The 19,209-nt window shown below is 42.2% G+C and overlaps 3 gene segments (V, D, J or C); all 3 read right to left on the bottom strand.

The window, feature by feature from the left end:
• Positions 1–19,209, bottom strand: part of LOC101042584 (immunoglobulin heavy variable 7-4-1-like) — a 50,570-nt gene that overhangs the window by 26,763 nt on the left and 4,598 nt on the right.
• Positions 1–19,209, bottom strand: part of LOC101036630 (immunoglobulin heavy variable 3-74-like) — a 79,861-nt gene that overhangs the window by 14,902 nt on the left and 45,750 nt on the right.
• Positions 108–9,237, bottom strand: LOC120363177 (immunoglobulin heavy variable 2-5-like). The segment is given in 4 exon segments: positions 108–236; positions 1,961–2,162; positions 8,706–9,045; positions 9,132–9,237. Coding segments are annotated over 4 exon segments (717 nt in total).

Consider the following 19,209-nt stretch of genomic DNA (forward strand, 5'->3'; position numbering starts at 1 on the left):
CTCATCAGCAAAATGATAAATGCCTGGTTGTAAAATGTTGAGTTTTGTACCTTAAAAAATTTAAGAATATAGATCTCATGTTAAAGGTTCTTCTCTATGGGTAATGGTTAGTTTTCTGGTATCCGTGCTTTAGGTAAACTTATGTAATAGATGTTATTCAACCTGTCATCAGCTGACTCTAGGTTAGATAGATTGTCGTTGATAAAATGGTTGTGCCTGATTCCATCAGAGCAGAACTGGAGAAAATGAATTCCATGGCAATTTGGCAGCTTCACCTCTCACTGGGACTTCCAGCCTGTAATGACTGATGGATGATCTTATGCACGTTGGATATCCCTAGCCATCTGCAAAAATAGTCATCCCCTATGCCTCACAAAACAGTGGCATGTTCATCAGTAGTTCGTCAACTTTGAATGACAGAGAGACTCTGAAATACAAAAATATTTATCTAAAAATGGATATTGCATTTAAAATATACTTGGGTGCATTTGGGTTGGTAAAGGAAGATAAAGAATGAAGGGAAAATGAGGAGGGTTACATCAGCTGTTTTGAGACAATTATCACGGGCTAGAAAGGTTAATAACAGGTATGACATTTGTGTGAGGTTAACAGGCAGTTGCTGGGCAGATACATTTAGAGAAGCAATTCTTTTAAGATTATGGTGGCCTGGTCCAGGTGCAGTGGCTCACACCTGTAATCCCTGAATTTTGGGAGGCCGAGTCAGGTGTATCACCTGAGGTCAAGAGTTCGAGGCCAGCCCGGTCTACATGGAGAAATTTCATCCCTACTAAAACTACAAAATTAGCTGGGTGTGGTGGCATATGTCGGTAATCCCAGCTACTCGGGGTTGCTGAGGCAGGAGAATCGCTTGAACCCAGGAGGCAGAGGTTTTGGTGAGCCGAGATTGCACCATTGCAATCCAGCCTGGGCAACAAGGGTAAAATTTCATTTCAAAAACAACAACAACAACAACAACAACAACAACAACAAAAACAAGAAAAATAGAAAAGATTGTGGTGGCCTCTGTGCAAGGTTGTGGTTGTGCACAGTCTATATATGACAGTTCTTGCTCTCAGGAATATGCGTGTTAGACCCTCCTTCATGGCCTTCCACAGCTTCATTCATTGGGATTTTAACACAAGTGGCTCCATTTTGTTCTGATACATTTCACAAGCTCTTTCTAACACTACTTCTGAAGCAGATGACTCTGACAGTTTGCACAGAACAGAGTTAATTCCACATCTACACCCCATTTTGATCAAATAAGTTTATCCCTTTCACTATTAACAGCCAACTGCACTCCCAGATGAGTCTACACACAACACAGTGGAGGGTCCTGAGCAAATGGGGAGAGAAGGAAGCCCCATCAGCCTCTCCCACGTGGTTGCAGGAGCCACAGCCTGAGCCCCACCTGCGCTCCAAGAAAATGCCTTGAGGCCTGGAATGGAGACCACAGAGACCATCTCTTTATATATTTTAGAAAGCAGGAAAAGCAAATAAAAAAGGAGGAACAAACGCTCTGAAGGAAGAACATGGATTGGGGGCAAAATAAGCCCAGATCACTGCTGTTGCGATTGGCTTTAGTGTCAGGAGAAGAGTCGGACGTGAAACCTGTGAGGTTCTACAAGATGCTGACCCTGGCCCTACCTCCCTATTGATTCTGGGAATCTCCTTGAGGCTTCCGTCCTGGGTCTGTTTGGAGAAGACTCATTAGGAACCCCTGAGCTTCCTCAGGACTCTGGTGCTGGTAAACATGGTTGAGATCTTTTAATCTCTGTAAGCGTCATCTACATTTGGTGCATGTGAGAATAGATCCTCATGTTAAAATGATCTTTTAATATTAGGAAGCACAGAATTCTAAACTTAGAGAGATTCACTAGAGAAACTGTAAAAAGACAAAATCCCACATCCTGACAGGAAATCAGCTCCATCTGCACCTGCCTCTGCGGTTGACCCTGACCTGTGGGTCCTGAGCGCCCCCTGCAGCTGATTCCTCCAAGTGTCCCTGCAGGAGGTTTGTGTCCCGGCCCACACTGACTTCCCCCACTGTGTCTCTCGCACAGTAATACACGGCCGTGTCCTCGGCTCTCAGGTTGTTCATCTGCAGATACAGCGAGTTCTTGGCGTTGTCTCTGGAGATGGTGAATCGGCCCTTCAGGCGTCTGCGTAGTATGTGTCTCCACCAGAACCAATAGCTAAGATCCACTCCAGCCTCTGCCCTGGAGCCTGGCGGGCCCAGTGCATGTTAGAGCTACTGAAGGTGAATCCAGAGGCCGCACAGGAGAGTCTCAGGGACCCCCCAGGCTGGACCAAGCCTCCCCCAGACTCCACCAGCTGCACCTCACACTGGACACCTGCAAACACAGAGACACCCTTGTCATTAACTGCCACACATACCCACTGTTCCCCTCGCTCATGTCCACACACACTCAGTATCTCTAGTTCTCCATAAATCACCTTTAAAAATAGCAACGAGGAAAACCCAGCTCAGCCTAAACTCCATGGTGAGTCCTCCGTGTTCAGTGCTGATCACTGAATAGAAACACCTGGGAATCCGGGGCCTGGGCTCCTCTCCCAGAGCTGCAGGGTCAGGGCTGGGCTGTTTTTTATGAGCAGAGGGAAGGCCCTATTTGCATGTCTCCTCCTATATAGCAAGTTCTAGAAGGGATTCCCAGAGGAGCTGTATCCCAGAGAGGATGTGAGTGATTATTCTTCATAAATAATTAATTCTCATTAGCATTTCTACTTTTAGATGCACAAGAAGTATGTTCTGTGGGAGTCAAATTTTCCTACATTTACGCATGTGAATGTCAACCCCCAAGTGTGGAGGGGCCATGTCACATGTCTAAGAGCTCACATCCGGTAAGAGCCAGTCTCAGTGTCCGGCCTGTGTTCCTCAGGACTGGATCTGACTGCTCCCTAGATTAACTCCAGGACAGAGCAAGAAATTTCCAGTGAGGTTTATGAAACTCTCTTCTTATAATAATATCATGACATTATTTGGCTATATCTTAGTGCTTTTCTTAATAATACAGAAAAACTGAGTATTAATTCACATGTATTCAGAAGTCTATGACTTCTTTGTATTATTTTTATCTCTCTTAATCGTTTTCTACCAAATCATATATTTTATTATACATTTTTATTTGTAGTATTTTTAATGAGGTCATATTGACAAATAACAATCTTCACACAAATATTTACATCACCATTCAGAGAAAACAAATCAGTTATCCCACAATTTTCTCTTTTTCTCCTGCAATTTCCCTGCCTACACCTTCCATCCTTTTACCATGGAGAAGTCAGTTTGGGATCTTTGTGATGTAATTTGCAATAAATATTCAATTTGCACAGTTTATAAAATTGAATTATATATATGTACATTCATACACATTATATGTAAACATTAATACACATTAGAGTAGATGTAGTGGAGGGTGGCTAGTGTTGGAATGAGAAGACACCACAGAATCCCATCTCCAGTGCCTTTCCCTGCCTGCTGCACCTGCCCTGATGCTGAGCCTTGAGCCTGCCTGACCACTGAGCCCCACAATGGTCCTGATCCCCCACGTGGTGCCAAGTACCCCCTGGGTTTCCCTGCTGGTTCCTGAGTTTCAGCTTTAGTTTCAGCACCTCCTGCTGTCCTGTGAACCCACACAGGAAGGTGTGTGTCTGAGTTCACACGGGTGTCCCCCCACTGTGTCTTTTGCTTGAAAACAGGTGGTTGTGTGCTTGTTGCTCACATTGCTCAGCTGCACGAAGATCTGTTTTTTGGACACAGATCTGGAGGTGGTGACTGGACCCTAGAGGAATGAGTTGGAATTTTTGCTTCCTTGATGACCTGTGCACCTGACCCACTCCAGTCCCTCCCCTGGGGCTGATTGATCCAGCTCCAGCAAGAAGCACTGGATGTGATGCAGAATCCAGTATTAAAACTGAAATGTTATTGCTGTTGGTTAATCAAACAAAGCGTGCCCTGTTGATTTAAGTACCGTGTCTTTTATAGATAGAGCTGATTAACTCCAGAATCACTGGTAACTTATAGACATTGAGAAATAGGAGTGACTGTAGGTGAGTCTGCCTTTGGTACATGTGAGAAAGTTTTTCTCTTGTTACAACAAATGTTTCTTCTTCAGAGACTTCACAGGTAACAACAGGATAAGGAATCCAGAGAAGGGCTCCAGAGGAAACTAATTAATGGAATGGAAGCCAGAGTGACAGGAAACCAGACCTTAACCCCATCTGCCCCTGCCCTGAGGCTGGCTTTTGCGCAGTGTGTCCTGAGGCCCCCCAGTGGTCCTGTGACCACATCAGGGAGGCTTGTTTATGAGCTCACACTGACTTTTTTTCTAATACATTCCCCCCCGCCCACACACAAAGACAAAGTAAACCATGAATCCATGCATCTCAGGAACAAAGAACAGCAGGATCACACACCTCCTGTACCCCACTACAAACACATTTAGGTAAATCTTATTAAAACTGCTGAAAACCAAAGACAAATAGAAATACACGCAGGCAAGTGGACATGAACAGAGGGGGCATTCCTTCCAAAAGAACAGAAAAGATGATGACGGCATTCTTCTGGTTAAAACCTTACAACTAGAGGAAAGTTTATGGTATCTGTAAAGTGTTGGAAGGAAAGTCAACTCATTGTTTTATAATTTATGGATGTTCTCTAAAAAGTGAAAAAATAAGCAGTTCTATTTCTCTTTGAAAGCATGAAGGTCTCCATGAATCCATGCACTCATGAGACCAGTGAAAATTCTTTTGAAAAATTCCAGGGTTTGGAAAGGCCCTAACAGCATACAGCAAGTAAAAAAAAAAAACATTTATTCAAGAAAATCGACAAAACTCAGTAAGGCCAGTCATCACATTAGATCTAAGATGCTCTTCCTCCCTTCCACATCGCAGCTCAGCATGATGTAAACTCCACTGCAGACAGATGCAGCTGAGAAGACAGGACACCTGCTACCCAGCTCCCATCGAGGAAACTCTGCCCCAGGGACCAGGACATTGGCCCTCTGACCCTACCAAGAGCACATGATGCTGGGGCTCATTTCCGGACAAGAGCTAATGAGAAACAGAGTCACTTCTTCCATGGACCCGATCATGGATGGAGGCTCTTCCCTGGGCCCAGTGCTGGGACATTGGGCCCCTGGTTTCTAGCTCTGCTCCCATGGCAGAGGCTTCACCCCACCAGAACTGGAGTGCTGAGAAGGTGGGAAGCTTCTATCTAAACCTCCACTCAGCACTGAGCTTCTATACTGAGGAATAAAAAAGCCCGTCATTGTCTCCACCTGCAGAACCTTGGTTAGGAGCTCTGTCCCAGGAGAGAGTAGGTGCTGGCATTTGCTCATAAAATATGACCCTTAATTTGGCTCCAAACATCCTAACTTCAGTAACAACAGAATGTGGAAAAGTTCAAAACCTACCAGTGTTCTCAAGAGCAGTGGAGGGTGTCATGAAAGGTCCTTGAAAGGAGACGGGTGGATGCCTGGGAGACACAGGCCGAACCTCCCTGGGGGAGGTTCTCTTGTGGTTGGAACAAATGCCAGACATTGTTCAAAGTGTCCCACGTTTGTTTGGTTCAGTCTGTGAAGGAATGGAACCTCAGTCTGCAAGTGGTGGAGCTCAACATCTGGGCCTGGTTAGGAAAGTGACAGAGAACGCCCAGCCCAAACCACTGACATCTGAGTGTGACTATGGCACCTACAGCTGTGTCCATTTGATCTTTGGGACTGGCTTCTCTCACTTAGCCTCATGGCTGGAGTCCACCTGTAATGGTTAGTCATTTGCTGTCTTTTATTGCTGATGGTATTCAATTGATAGATACTTCTTACTTCCTTACCCATTCAATGAGACATTTGTGTTATTTTTAGTTTCTAATGCACACACACACACACACACGCATAACATCTTAAATATTTGAATACAAGTTTTGTGTGAATAGAAGATTGTATTTCTGTGATGCAAATATTTAAAAGTGGGATATATAGGTCATGTGTTAAGGGCATTTTTGATTTAAAAAAAACTGAAAATTATTGTCCTGAGTAGCTGTTTCATTTCGCATTCCCATTAGCAATGTTGTAGACTCTAGGAAACTGGCATGCTCACCAGCATTGGTATTATCTGTATTTCTTCTTAATTTCAGCCATTTTAAAAGTGTAGAGTGTTGTCTCATTGTAGGCTTGATTTGAATTTCTCTAATGAATGATCCTGTTGAGAGCTTGTTTATATCCAGTCATCTGCACATCTTCAGTGAAATGTCAGCAGAAACCATTGAATAGTTTATCCATGGGTTATTTCTTCTTCTTATTTTTTTTTTTGCAGTTGAGTTCTGTGAGTTCTTATTAAAATTACATTGGTGCCTATATGATCTGCAAAGAGTTCTCATTTGAAACTTGACATTCATTTCCATATAGTAAGGAAATTTTTTTTAATTTAATAAGGTTCAACTGATATTAATTTCATTTATTGATCATATATTAAATTATAATTTTTGATCATTGGTCAACTATTAATTATTTTATGTTTTTAATTGTATTTGTTCACACATTTATTTGTATAAATGTAAGAGCTATGAGTGCATCCTTTGCACATGGATATATTACACGGTGGCCTTGGCTTTTAGTGCACTGGCACCCAAATCATGCACATTGTACCCACCAGGTAATGCCTCATCATGCTCCCACCTTCCACCTTCACGTCCTTCTAAGTCTCCATGTCCATCATTTCTCAATCCATGTCCTTGGGTACACATTGTTACCTCCCACTTACAGTTCAGTTAGTATAATGTCCTCCAGTTCTATGCATCTTGATGCAAAAGACACAGTTTCATTCTTTTTTTTGTGGCTGATTAGTATCAAATTGGGTGTACATGGTACATTCTTTCATGAAATCATCTGTTGGGTGACACTCAGGTTGACATAGATGCTGTTGGGAATAGTTTTGTGGTAAACGTAGAAGTATGGGTATCTTTTTTGAAGTAATGATTTATTTTCCTTTGTGTAATTACCCAGTAGTGGGATTGCTGTGTCAAATGGCAGGTCTGTTTCTAGTTATTTTTGGAAATATCCATACCATTATCCACAGAAGTTGTATTTGTCCACATCCTCATCAACACTGTCTAAGAGTTCCCTTTACTATCCATCTTCAGCAGCATCTGATATTTTTGAGTTTCTAGCAATAGTCGTTTTGACTGGTGTCAGACAAGAGCATGTTGTGGTTTTAATTTTCATTTCCCTGACGGTTAGTGATGTTGAGCATTGTTTGTATATGTAGCATCCATTTTTAGGTGTGCTTTAAAAAATGTCTACTGATGTCCTTTGCTCATTTTAATGGGGGTATTTTGTTCTTGTTCCTATGTTGTAGAGTTGATTGAATTGCTTATGAATTCTTCATATTGTTTCCTGTCACAGGCAAGGTGTGCAAAAATGTTGCAACTTGCCTGTTTAGTCTGTTGCTGTGAAAAAAACTCTGTGGGTTAATTACATCTCATGTGTCTACTTTTTTCTCAGGTATGCTTTTTGGGTCTTAGTCATAAATTATTTACCTATTCCAATGCCCAGAAGAGTTGTCCTGGTGTTTTCTTTGAGTGCACTTATAGTTGAAATATTACAGGTAAGTATTTAATTCACTTTGTGTGGAGTATGGATGTGTTGAGGGTGAGAGTCTAGTTTTGTTCTTCTGTATTTGCCATCCAATTTCCCCAGCACCATTTATTGAATGGGATGTCCTTTCCCTGGTGTAAATTTTTTGTTAATTTTTGTTAACTTTGCCAAAGATCACTTGGCAATAGATTGTGTGGCTCAATTCTGGGTTCTGTACAATATACCTGAGAGCATTGATTCACCCGGGGCCTCGGTACTGACCTGCTCACTGCTTGAACTTTGTTGATCAGTGGTGTTTCTATGATTGCAGTGATTCAATGTCATGGGAGAGCTTTCCTAAAATTGTGGACAGTTCTGTTTTCATATTCAAACATGAGTTAGAAACATAATAAATGTGTTTAAAATTTTCCATTTCTTTACCGCATTGCTCCTTGAACTTAGTGAGGTAGATTTCTGGTGTCAAGATGAGGCGCTTTTTTTTTCTAAGTGTTGGATTTGTTTACTTATCTGGGTATTTATGGGCTCCCCATTGGAAATAAGCCTCATCCATCACATCTACCCCATGAAATTTTTAAAAATTTATTTGTGCACTGCCACTGTGAGACACTCCATGATGAAGACATATTTCATCTATCTTATTGTTTCATGAAATTACTTTACTAGTGTAACTTCCACTCTACAAGAAAACTTGCTATCTGGATTTTCATAATTCCTCTTGCTCTCTTATCTCCACATTCTTCTTCAACATCATTTCTACAGTTTAAGAATGGTATACGCTATAAACATTTGTATTTGGTCCTTTAAAGTGATATGAACCTCAGAAACTAGTGGCCACATAGCAGTGATGCAGGTGGCTCAGGTAACAGGAAACTTTCATGCTGAATCTTTGTCAAACAGGATACAGATTCTCTTGCATGAACCACTAACAAGGGACATGCCATTTATTCATCAAGAAGATAGAGGAAGACAAGGCTCTGATTCCAGTGGGGACAAGAAACACAGGCCCTGGCAGGAAATGGCATCTCAGCCACACTTTCCTGTTCTCAGAGGTGGGGAGGGAGCACCACTGAGAAGCAGCCTGGGTTCTTGTACAGGAGGTGCCCTGAGCTGTGGCTCTGTGGTCTCTGTGCACAGTAATATGTGGCTGTGTCCACAGGGTCCATGTTGGTCATTGTAAGGACCACCTGGTTTTTGGAGGGGTCCTTGGAGATGGTGAGCCTGCTCTTCAGAGACGGGCTGTAGTATTTATCATCCTCCCAATCAATGGTTGCAAGCCACTCCAGGGCCTTCCCTGGGGGCTGTCGGATCCAGCCCACACCCATCCCAGAAGTGCTGAGTGAGAACCCAGAGAAGGTGCACGTCAGCGTGAGGGTCTGTGTGGGTTTCACCTGTGCAGGACCAGATTCCTTCAAGGTGACCTGGGACAAGACCCCTGTGGAGAAAGCATAAGAAGATTAAGCTCACAAAGAAAACGACAGATGTTTCACCCCTGAAGGAGTCCCTGGCCACAGCACTCACAGGAAGGGATGGTTAGCAGCAGGAGGGTGGAGCAAAGCGTGTCCATGGTGGGGCACAGGAGCCAGTGAGCCAGGCCCTGTGACCAGCTTTTCAACCCAGAGGAGGGTGGGGCTGGTGGAGATTTGCATCCCCTCATCTGAGCCCTACACTGTGGGTGCACCCAGGTCTCAGGACTCAGTGGGGGAGTGCATCTGTGGCGAGGAGCAGTGAGCCCTCACGTGTGGGCGTCCACATGTGCTCTCCATGGGGGACACCGTCTCATTTCAGGGTCATGGCTCTCAGTTAAGGATTGAGGCTCCTGCTCCTACAGATTGATCTTCTTAGATGCAGACTGCTGGTTTTATTCCAAGAAAATTAGAGTAGAAATCAAGAGAGCTGGTGTTCTTCCTCTCTTCAAGAGAAATGACGGTGGGTATCTGGGAGAACAGGGGCTCCCCACAAGCATTCTGATCAAAATCCTCTTCAATTAGGGGAAAAAGTGATTTTTTTTTTAAATTGGAGAGGAAAAGATTAAAAAAAATTAAAAATGTATTATGTGAAGAACTGTGTGTTTATCAGTTAGTTTGCACAAAGCTGCATTCCTATAGGAAAGTTTCATGAATAATCAATATAGTCCTTGCACCCTATCAGCCCTGTAGAGAGAGTAGACTGCATGCATGACTGTTTTTTTACCCCTTGGATGAGCAGATGCTTTGGACAAGGAACTGGAAGACTCTAGAGGGAGCCGCTGGCTGACGGCTCCAGCCTTGCTCTGCACCTGCACTGGATGTGGTCTCTGTGCTCACAAGGCCATGGAGACTCCCTTCAGTTCACATTGTCCTCATTACTGCATAAAACAGTGTGCAGAAACTGAACATTTCTAGAGCAATACACTGATACATACAAACCTCCATGGTAGCCTCTGAGATTCATAAATTAGTGGATTTAGTCATTTGCTCTACTGCCATAAAATATTATCATTCTATAACTCATCGTGTTGTTGGGAAACCATAGTTCTGCAACATTGAAGTCTAGTTATTTACAATGGGCTCTATTGGGCTTTTTTTCTTTTTTTAATTATACTTTAAGTTCTGAGGTACAAGAGCAGAATATGCAGGTTTGTTATATAGTTACACACATGCCACGGTGTGTTGCTTCATCCATCACTCTGTCATCTGCATTAGGTATTTCTCCTAATGCTCTCCCTCCCCTATCCTCCTTATTACTTTTAGAGTGAAAAACCATGCTAAGGATGAGGCAGCTCAACTTAAGAAAAACCTTTTGGAATGTAAAGAAATTCACAAGAGAAAAACAATCAACCCCTTTAAAATTAGGCAAAGGGAATAAACAGTCATGTTTCAAAACAATGCATAAACACAGCCAATAAGCCAGGAAAAAAAGTTCAACATCACTGATCATCAGAGAAAGGCAAATCGAAACCATGAGATACCATCTCACACAGCCAGAATGGCTGTTATTAAAAAGCCAAAAAGGAATAGATGCTGGTGAGGTTGTGGAGAAAATGGATTGCTTATACACTCTTGGTGGGAGTATAAATCAGTTTAACCATTGTGCAAAGTATAGTGATTCCTCAAAGAGCAAAAGCAGAACTACCATTCAACCCAGAAATCCCACTACTGGGTACATACCCAGATGAATATAAATCATTCATTCACCAACCCCTTACAGGCCTGGTGTGTGGTCTTCACTGCACTGTATACTTTTGTCCTCATTGTTCAACTCCCACTTAAGAGTGATAACATGCGGTGTTTGGTTTTATGTTCTTGCATTAGTTTGTTAGAATGGTGGAGATTTAGTTGTCAACTGGAGAAAACAAGACTAAGGGCACTGAGATGAAATAATTAAACATACACAACCTTTTCACATTCAGGGAATAGCCTGGATGTAGCTCATGAAAAGAAATATAGTGACATTCAAGGTCATAGGTAATAGTCCTTGGGTTCTTACACAACTGACCTCAGAGAAGCTCATCTATAACTGCCTTTCTCTTGCCTCTGGCTGTGAAAGTGTTTCATTAAGATTTGGCTAAGATTTTAAGTGTAAATTAACTATGAATTTATACGCCATCCATAATAGCGTTCCCAGCCCTGCTCCTATGGCAAAGGGCCCACCCCAGCAGGAACTGCATGCTGATAATGTGGAAAGCTTCTCCCCAAGCCTCTACTGAGTGCCCAGCTCCTACACTGAAGAAGAGAAAGGCTCCTAATCTCCACCTGCAGAACCTTATTTAGAGGCTCTGTGTCAGCAGCAGGGGGAAGGGGAAGGGCGGTGCTGACACTTATTCATAAAATAGAGTTCCGAATCTGGTCTTGAAGGACCTGGCTTCTTTCACAACAGGGTGTGGAGAATTACAAAGCCAGAGAGTGCTCTCAAACACAGTGGAGGCTGTGGTAGAATGCACTGAGGAGGAGATGGGTGGATGCATGGGAGATCCAGGCTAAACCACAGGACTGCTGGCTTGCAGGAGAGAAACAAGAAGAAAGAGAGAAGGGAAGAGTTCTACTGGGGTCAGTACAAACGTCAGGCACTGTTAGTGGAAAGGAGTCCGTGTTTGTTTGGTTCCATCTGAAGAGCAATTTAGACTGCAGAGCATTGCTGAAAATATAAATTTCCAACTGCAAGTAGTGGAGCTCAACATCTGGTCCTGATCAGGGAAGGGACAGAGAGAGCCCAGCCCAAACACTGACAGGAAACGGTGACAGCGATATCCATGACTGTCTCTAGGGATCTTTCAGGCAGGTTTTATGTCACTTAGAAGAAATTCTGGAGTTCACTCTAATGGTTTCTATCCTATTTTGAAGGACATTGATGTTCTCTTTAGTTTTTAACACACACACACACACACACACACACACACACAATGTTAAGTATCTGAACACATGTGTGGGAACATATGATTTTAAACTGTAACATTTGCCTATTTTATAAACAGATTGCTTATTTTTGCTGTTGAATTTGCAGATTCTTATTATGATTACATTGCTAATAGGTGATTTTCAAATATTTTCTACTCTGAAGCTCATCCTTATTTTCTTGACAGTCACTTGAGTAGAAAATGTTTCAGAATGCTGGGAAGATGGCCGCCTAAGAACAGCTCAGGACTTCAGCTCCCAGTGAAAGTGCAGAGGGTGAGTGAACGCCGCATTTCCAGATGAACTCTTATTGCCCACAGACCAGGAGATACCCGGCACAGGGGTCGCCAGCGTCGCAGTCCCAGCCGGTGTGGCTGTTTTGGCCCCTGTGGGGCTGATTCCGCCCGCGCGGCTGCTGTGACCACTCCCTGTTGCTGCGGTTCTCCATACAAAAGCCACTGGTCTAGGAGCCCTCTTAGCTGGCGAGCAGAGCCCTGAGACGGCAGAGTTGGCCATTCATCTGAAATAGCGAGTCAGGCCAGGAGATTCCTAGGCAAAAAATCCGCCAGGAGCTGGCGCCGCAGTTCGAGCCGACTCCGTGAGTCGCAGCACGGGAGATCCCGGCGCCTTTTCAACAAACGACCGGAACTCGGGGTCGTTCAAATTAAAAGAAAAGACTCTGAGTCAGGGAGCCAGGTGATCAGGCTCGGTTGGTCCCAGCCCTCCACCCCCAACAACAACGAAAACAAAAACAGTAATTGGAAACCCTCTGGGTTGAGCCCTTCAAACCAAGCACAGCTGAACCCGGACAGTCCCGCTCCGTGGGGGAGGGGCTTCCGCCATTACTGAGACTCTCCACCTTTAAGGAGGCAGGCTGCCATTGCCGAGGCAACCCGCCGTTGCCGAGGCAACCTGCCACAACAGAGAGAGTCTGCCATAACAGAGGCGGGGCCACCATTGCCCAGACAGTTCTAACTACATCCATATAAAAAGGACTTCAGGGAAGAGCTCAGGGCAGCTGGGCGGAGCCCACAGAAGCTCAGCAAAGCCCCTGCCGGCAGGCAGTGGCTAGGCGTGCAGCTAGCTGGGCGGGTCAGACCTGAAAGAAAAATCAAAAAAGGCAGTAGTGTAACGGAAACTCATAAAGCTCCAACTCCCTGGGACAGAGACAGACAACAGGTGGATAAACCCACAAAAATGGGAAGAAACCAGCGTAAAAAGGATGAAAACTCCCGAAACCAGAACACCTCTCCTCCTAAAAGGGATCACAACTCCTCACCAGCAAGGGAACCAGACTGGATGGAGAAGGAGAGTGATGAAATGACAGAATCAGACTTCAGAAGGTGGGTAGTAAGAAACTACAGTGAGCTAAAATAACATGTTCTAACCGCACACAAAGAAAATAGGAACCTTGAAAAAAGATTGGACGAACTGCTGACGAGAATGGACAGCATAGAGAGGAGTATAAGTGAATTGATGGAGCTGAAAAACGCAACACGAGAAATTCGTGAAGCATGCACAAGCTTCAACAGCCGAATTGACCAAGCAGAAGAAAGGATATCAGAGGTCGAAGATCATCTCAATGAAATAAAAAGAGAAGGCAAGAACAGAGAAAAAAGCGCAAAAAGGAATGAACAAAATCTTCAAGAAATGTGGGACTATGTGAAAAGACCTAATCTACGTCTGATAGGTGTACCTGAATGTGACGAAGAGAATGAATCCAAGCTGGAAAATACTCTTCAGGATATTATCCAGGAAAACTTCCCCAACCTAGCAAGGCAGACCAATATTCAAATCCAGGAAATACAGAGAACACCACAAAGATATTCCACAAGAAGAGCAACCCCAAGGCACATAATCGTCAGATTCACCAAGGTTGAAACGAAAGAGAAAATGCTAAGGGCAGCCAGAGAGAAAGGTCGGGTTACCCACAAAGGGAAGCCCATTAGACTCACAGCAGATCTCTCAGCAGAAACCCTGCAAGCCAGAACAGATTGGGGGCCAATATTCAACATCCTTAAAGAAAAGAACTTTCAACCCAGAATCTCCTATCCAGCCAAACTAAGCTTCAAAAGTGAAGGAAAAATAAAATCCTTTGTGAACAAGGAAGCGCTCAGAGATTTCATCACCACCAAACCTGCTCTACAAGAACTCCTGAAAGAGGCTCTACACTTATAAAGGAACAACCAGTACCAGCCACTCCAAAAACACACCAAATGGTAAAAGAGCATCAACACAAACAAGAAGCTGCATCAACTAACCAAGCCAGGTAGCATCAAAATGACAGTATCAAATTCACACATAACAGTACTATCCCTAAATGTCAATGGACTAAATGCCCCAGTCAAAAGACACAGACTGGCAAATTGGATAAAAAGCCAAAACCCATCAGTGTGCTGTATCCAGGAAATCCATCTTACATGCAAGGATACACAAAGGCTCAAAATAAAGGGATGAAGGAAGATCTACCAAGAAAATGGAGAGGAAAAAAAAAAAAAAGCAGGAGTTGCAATTCTCATCTCTGATAAAATAGACTTTAAAGCAACAAAGATCAAAAGAGACAAAGAAGGACATTACATAATGGTAAAAGGATCACTGCAACAAGAAGAGCTAACGATCCTAAATATATATGCACCCAATACAGGAGCACCCAGATACATAAGGCAAGTTCTTAAGGACTTACAAAGAGACTTAGACTCCCACACAAGAATAGTGGGAGACTTTAACACCCCACTGTCAATATTAGACAGATCATCCAGACAGAAAATCAACAAGGATATCCAGGACCTGAATACAGACCTGGAACAAGCAAACCTAATAGACATTTACAGAACTCTCCACCCCAAATCCACAGAATATACATTCTTCTCAGCACCACAACACACCTACTCTAAAATTGACCACAGAATTGGCAATAAATCACTCCTCAGCAAATGCAAAAGAACAGAAATCATAACAAACAGTCTCTCAGACCACAGCGCAATCGAGTTAGAACTCAGAATGCAGAAACTAACTCAGAATCACACAGCTTCATGGAAACTGAACAACTTGCTCTTGAATGTTGACTGGATAAACAATGAAATGAAGGCAGAAATAAAGATGTTCTTCGTAACCAATGAGAACGAAGACACAACATACCAGATCCTCTGGGACACATTTAAAGCAGTACGTAGAGGAAAATATATAGCAATGAGTGCCCACATGAGAAGAAAGGAGAGGTCGAAAATTGACACCCTATCATCAAAATTGAAAGAGCTAGAGGAGCAAGACCAAAAAAACTCAAAACCTAGCAGAAGACAGGAAATATCTAAGATCAGAGCAGAACTGAAGGAAATAGAGACACAAAAAACTCTTCAAAAAATCAATAAATCCAGGAGCTGGTTTTTTGAAAAGATCAACAAAATAGACAGACCACTAGCCAGATTAATAAAAAAGAAAAGAGAGAATAACCAAATTGATGCAATAAAAAACGATAAAGGGGATATCACCACAGATTCCACAGAAATCCAAACCATCATCAGACATTATTACAAACAACTCTATGCACATAAATTAGTAAACCGGGAAGAAATGGATAAATTCCTGGACACCTGCATCCTCCCAAGCCTAAACCTGGAAGAAGCCGAAACCCTGAATAGACCAATAACATGGTCTGAAGTCGAGGCAGCAATAAAGAGCCTACCACCCAAAAAAAGCCCAGGTCCAGATGGGTTCACAGCAGAATTCTACCAGACATACAAAGAGGAGCTGATACCATTCCTTCTGAAACTATTCCAGACAATCCAAAAAGAGGGAATCCTTCCCAAATCATTTTATGAGACAAACATCATCCTGATACCAAAACCCGGCAGAGACTCAACAAGAAAAGAAAATTTCAGGCCAGTATCCATGATGAACATAGATGCAAAAATCTTCAATAAAATACTGGCAAACCAATTGCAACAGCATATCAAAAAGCTCATCCACCATGATCAAGTAGGATTCATCCCGGGGATGCAAGGCTGGTTCAACATATGCAAGTCCATAAACGTAATTCACCGCATAAACAGAACCAAAGACAAAAACCACATGATTATCTCAATTGATGCAGAGAAGGCTTTTGACAAAATTCAACAACACTTTATGCTAAAAACCCTCAATAAACTAGGTATTGATGGAACGTATCTCAAAACAATAAAAACTATTTACGACAAACCAACAGCCAATATCATACTGAATGGGCAAAAACTGGAAGCATTCCTTCTGAAATCTGGCACTAGACAAGGATGCCCTCTCTCACCACTCCTATTCAATATAGTACTGGAAGTTCTAGCCAGAGCAATCAGGTAAGAAAAAGAAATAAAGGGTATTCAAATTGGAAAGGAGGAAATCAAATTGTCTCTATTTGCAGATGACATGATTGTATATCTGGAAGACCCCATCATCTCAGCCCAAAATCTCCTGAAACTGATAAACAACTTCAGCAAAGTTTCAGGATACAAAACCAACGTGCAAAAATCACAAGCATTCCTGTACACCAGTAATAGACTTCAAGAGAGCCAAATCAAGAACGAACTGCCCTTCACAATTGCTACAAAGAGAATAAAGTACCTAGGAATACGACTAACAAGGAATGTAAAGGACCTCTTCAAGGAGAACTACAAGCCATTGCTCAATGAAATAAGAGAGGATACAAACAGATGGAGAAACATTCCATGTTCATGGTTAGGAAGAATCAACATCGTGAAAATGGCCATACTGCCCAAAGTAATTTACAGATTCAACGCTATTCCCATCAAGCTACCAATGACCTTCTTCACAGAACTGGAAAAAAACACCTTAAACTTCATATGGAACCAAAAGGGAGCCCGCATAGCCAAGTCAATTCTAGGGAAAAAGAACAAAGCAGGAGGCATCACACTACCGGACTTCAAACTATACTACAAGGCTACAGTAATCAAAACAGCATGGTACTGGTACCAAAACAGAGATATAGACCAATGGAACAGAACAGAGGCCTCACAGGAAATACAACATACCCACAACCATCTGATCTTCAACAAACCTGACAAAAACAAGCAACGGGGAAAGGATTCCCTGTTTAATAAATGGTGTTGGGAAAACTGGCTAGCCATGTGCAGAAAGCAGAAACAGGACCCCTTCCTGACACATTACACCAAAATTAACTCCAGATGGATTAAAGACTTAAACTTCAGACCTAATACCATAAAAACCTTAGAGGAAAATCTAGGCAAAACCATTCAGGACATAGGTGTAGGCAAGGACTTCATGACCAAAACGCCAAAAGCAATGGCAACAAACGCCAAAATAGACAAATGGGACCTAATCAAACTCCACAGCTTCTGCACGGCAAAAGAAACAGTCAGTAGAGTGAATCAGCAACCAACAGAATGGGAAAAAATTTTTGCAGCCTACCCATCTGACAAGGGGCTGATATCCAGAATTTACAAAGAACTAAAGCAGATCTACAAGAAAAAAACAAACAAGCCCATTCAAAAATGGGCAAAGGACATGAACAGATACTTTACAAAAGAAGACATACAGGAGGCCAACAAACATATGAAAAAATGCCCATCATCACTGGTCATCAGAGAAATGCAAATCAAAACCACACTGAGATACCATCTCACACCAGTTAGAATGGCAATCATTAAAAAATCGGGAAACAACAGATGCTGGAGAGGATGTGGAGAAATAGGAACACTTCTACACTGTTGGTGGGAATGTAAATTAGTTCAACCATTGTGGAAGACAGTGTGGCGATTCCTCAAGGACCTAAAAATAGAAATCCCATTTGATCCAGCAATCCCATTACTGGGTATATATCCAAAGGATTATAAATCATTCTACTACAAGGACACGTGCACACGAATGTTCATTACAGCACTGTTTACAATAGCAAAGACCTGGAACCAACCCAAATGCCCAACGATGATCGACTGGATAGGGAAAATGTGGTACATATACACCATGGAATATTACGCAGCCATCAAAAACGATGAGTTCACGTCCTTTGTAGGGACATGGATGAACCCAGAAACCATCTTTCTCAGCAAACTGACACAAGAGCAGAAAATCAAACACCGTATATTCTCACTCATAGGTGGGTGTTGAACAATGAGAACACAAGGACACAGGGAGGGGAGCACTACACACTGGGGTCCGATGGGGGGAAATGGGGGAGGGGCGGGGGGTGGGGAAGTGGGAAGAGATAGCATGGGGAGAAATGACAGATACAGGTGAGGGGATGGAACGCAGCAAACCACACTGTCATGTGTGTACCTATGCAACAATCTTGCATGTTCATCACATGTACCCCGAAACCTAAAATGCAATAAAATAAAATAAAATAAAATAAAATAAAACAAAATGAATAAGCAAACCAAATAAATATTATTTATCACATTAAAAAAAATAAACTTTCATATTTTGTTTAAAAAAAAAGAAAATGTTTCAAAATTTGATGAAGTTCAACTAACATTATTTTCATTTATTGATTAAAAGTGTTAATTTTCAAGATTATTGGTCAACTGTCAATTTCATATTTTAATTATATTTGTTTTTATATGTACACATTTATAGGGAGTGACTGCAATTTTATTACATATGTACTGCATTGTAGTCTTGGCTTTAATGTGTACATGATCCAAATAATGTACATAATACTCATTAAATTATTTCTCACCATTCTCCCACCTTCTGCTCTCCCATCGTTGAGTCTCCAGTGTTCATCATTTATTTCTCTATATCCCTGTGCACATACTATTTAGCTCCCATTTATAAGTGACATCATGTGGTGTGTGCTGTTCTGTTTCTCAGTTATTACACTTAAACTAATGACCTCGAGTTCCATCCATGTAGCTGTGAAAGACATGATTCCATTCCTTAATATGGCTGGATAGTATTTAATTGTATATATATATGTAACATTTTCTCTATAAAATTATCTTTTGTTAGACACAGGTTAATTCTTTGGTTGGTATCTGTGCTATTGTGAATAGCTATACAGGAAAACAAAAGACTGGTTATTATTCTGATATAACCATTTATTTATCCTTTGGATAGTTACCCAGTATTAGGGTTATTGAATCAAAGAGAGTCCTTCGATCCTCACAAGTATCTGATATTTTTGGCTCTTAATGATAGCCATTCTGATGGGTTTAAGATATGTCATTGCAGTTTGAATTTTCATCTCCCTGATGATTAGTGATGTTTAGCAATGTTTA

The sequence above is a fragment of the Saimiri boliviensis genome, chromosome 2 (genome assembly GCF_048565385.1).
Source record: "Saimiri boliviensis isolate mSaiBol1 chromosome 2, mSaiBol1.pri, whole genome shotgun sequence".
Lineage (NCBI taxonomy): Eukaryota > Metazoa > Chordata > Mammalia > Primates > Cebidae > Saimiri > Saimiri boliviensis.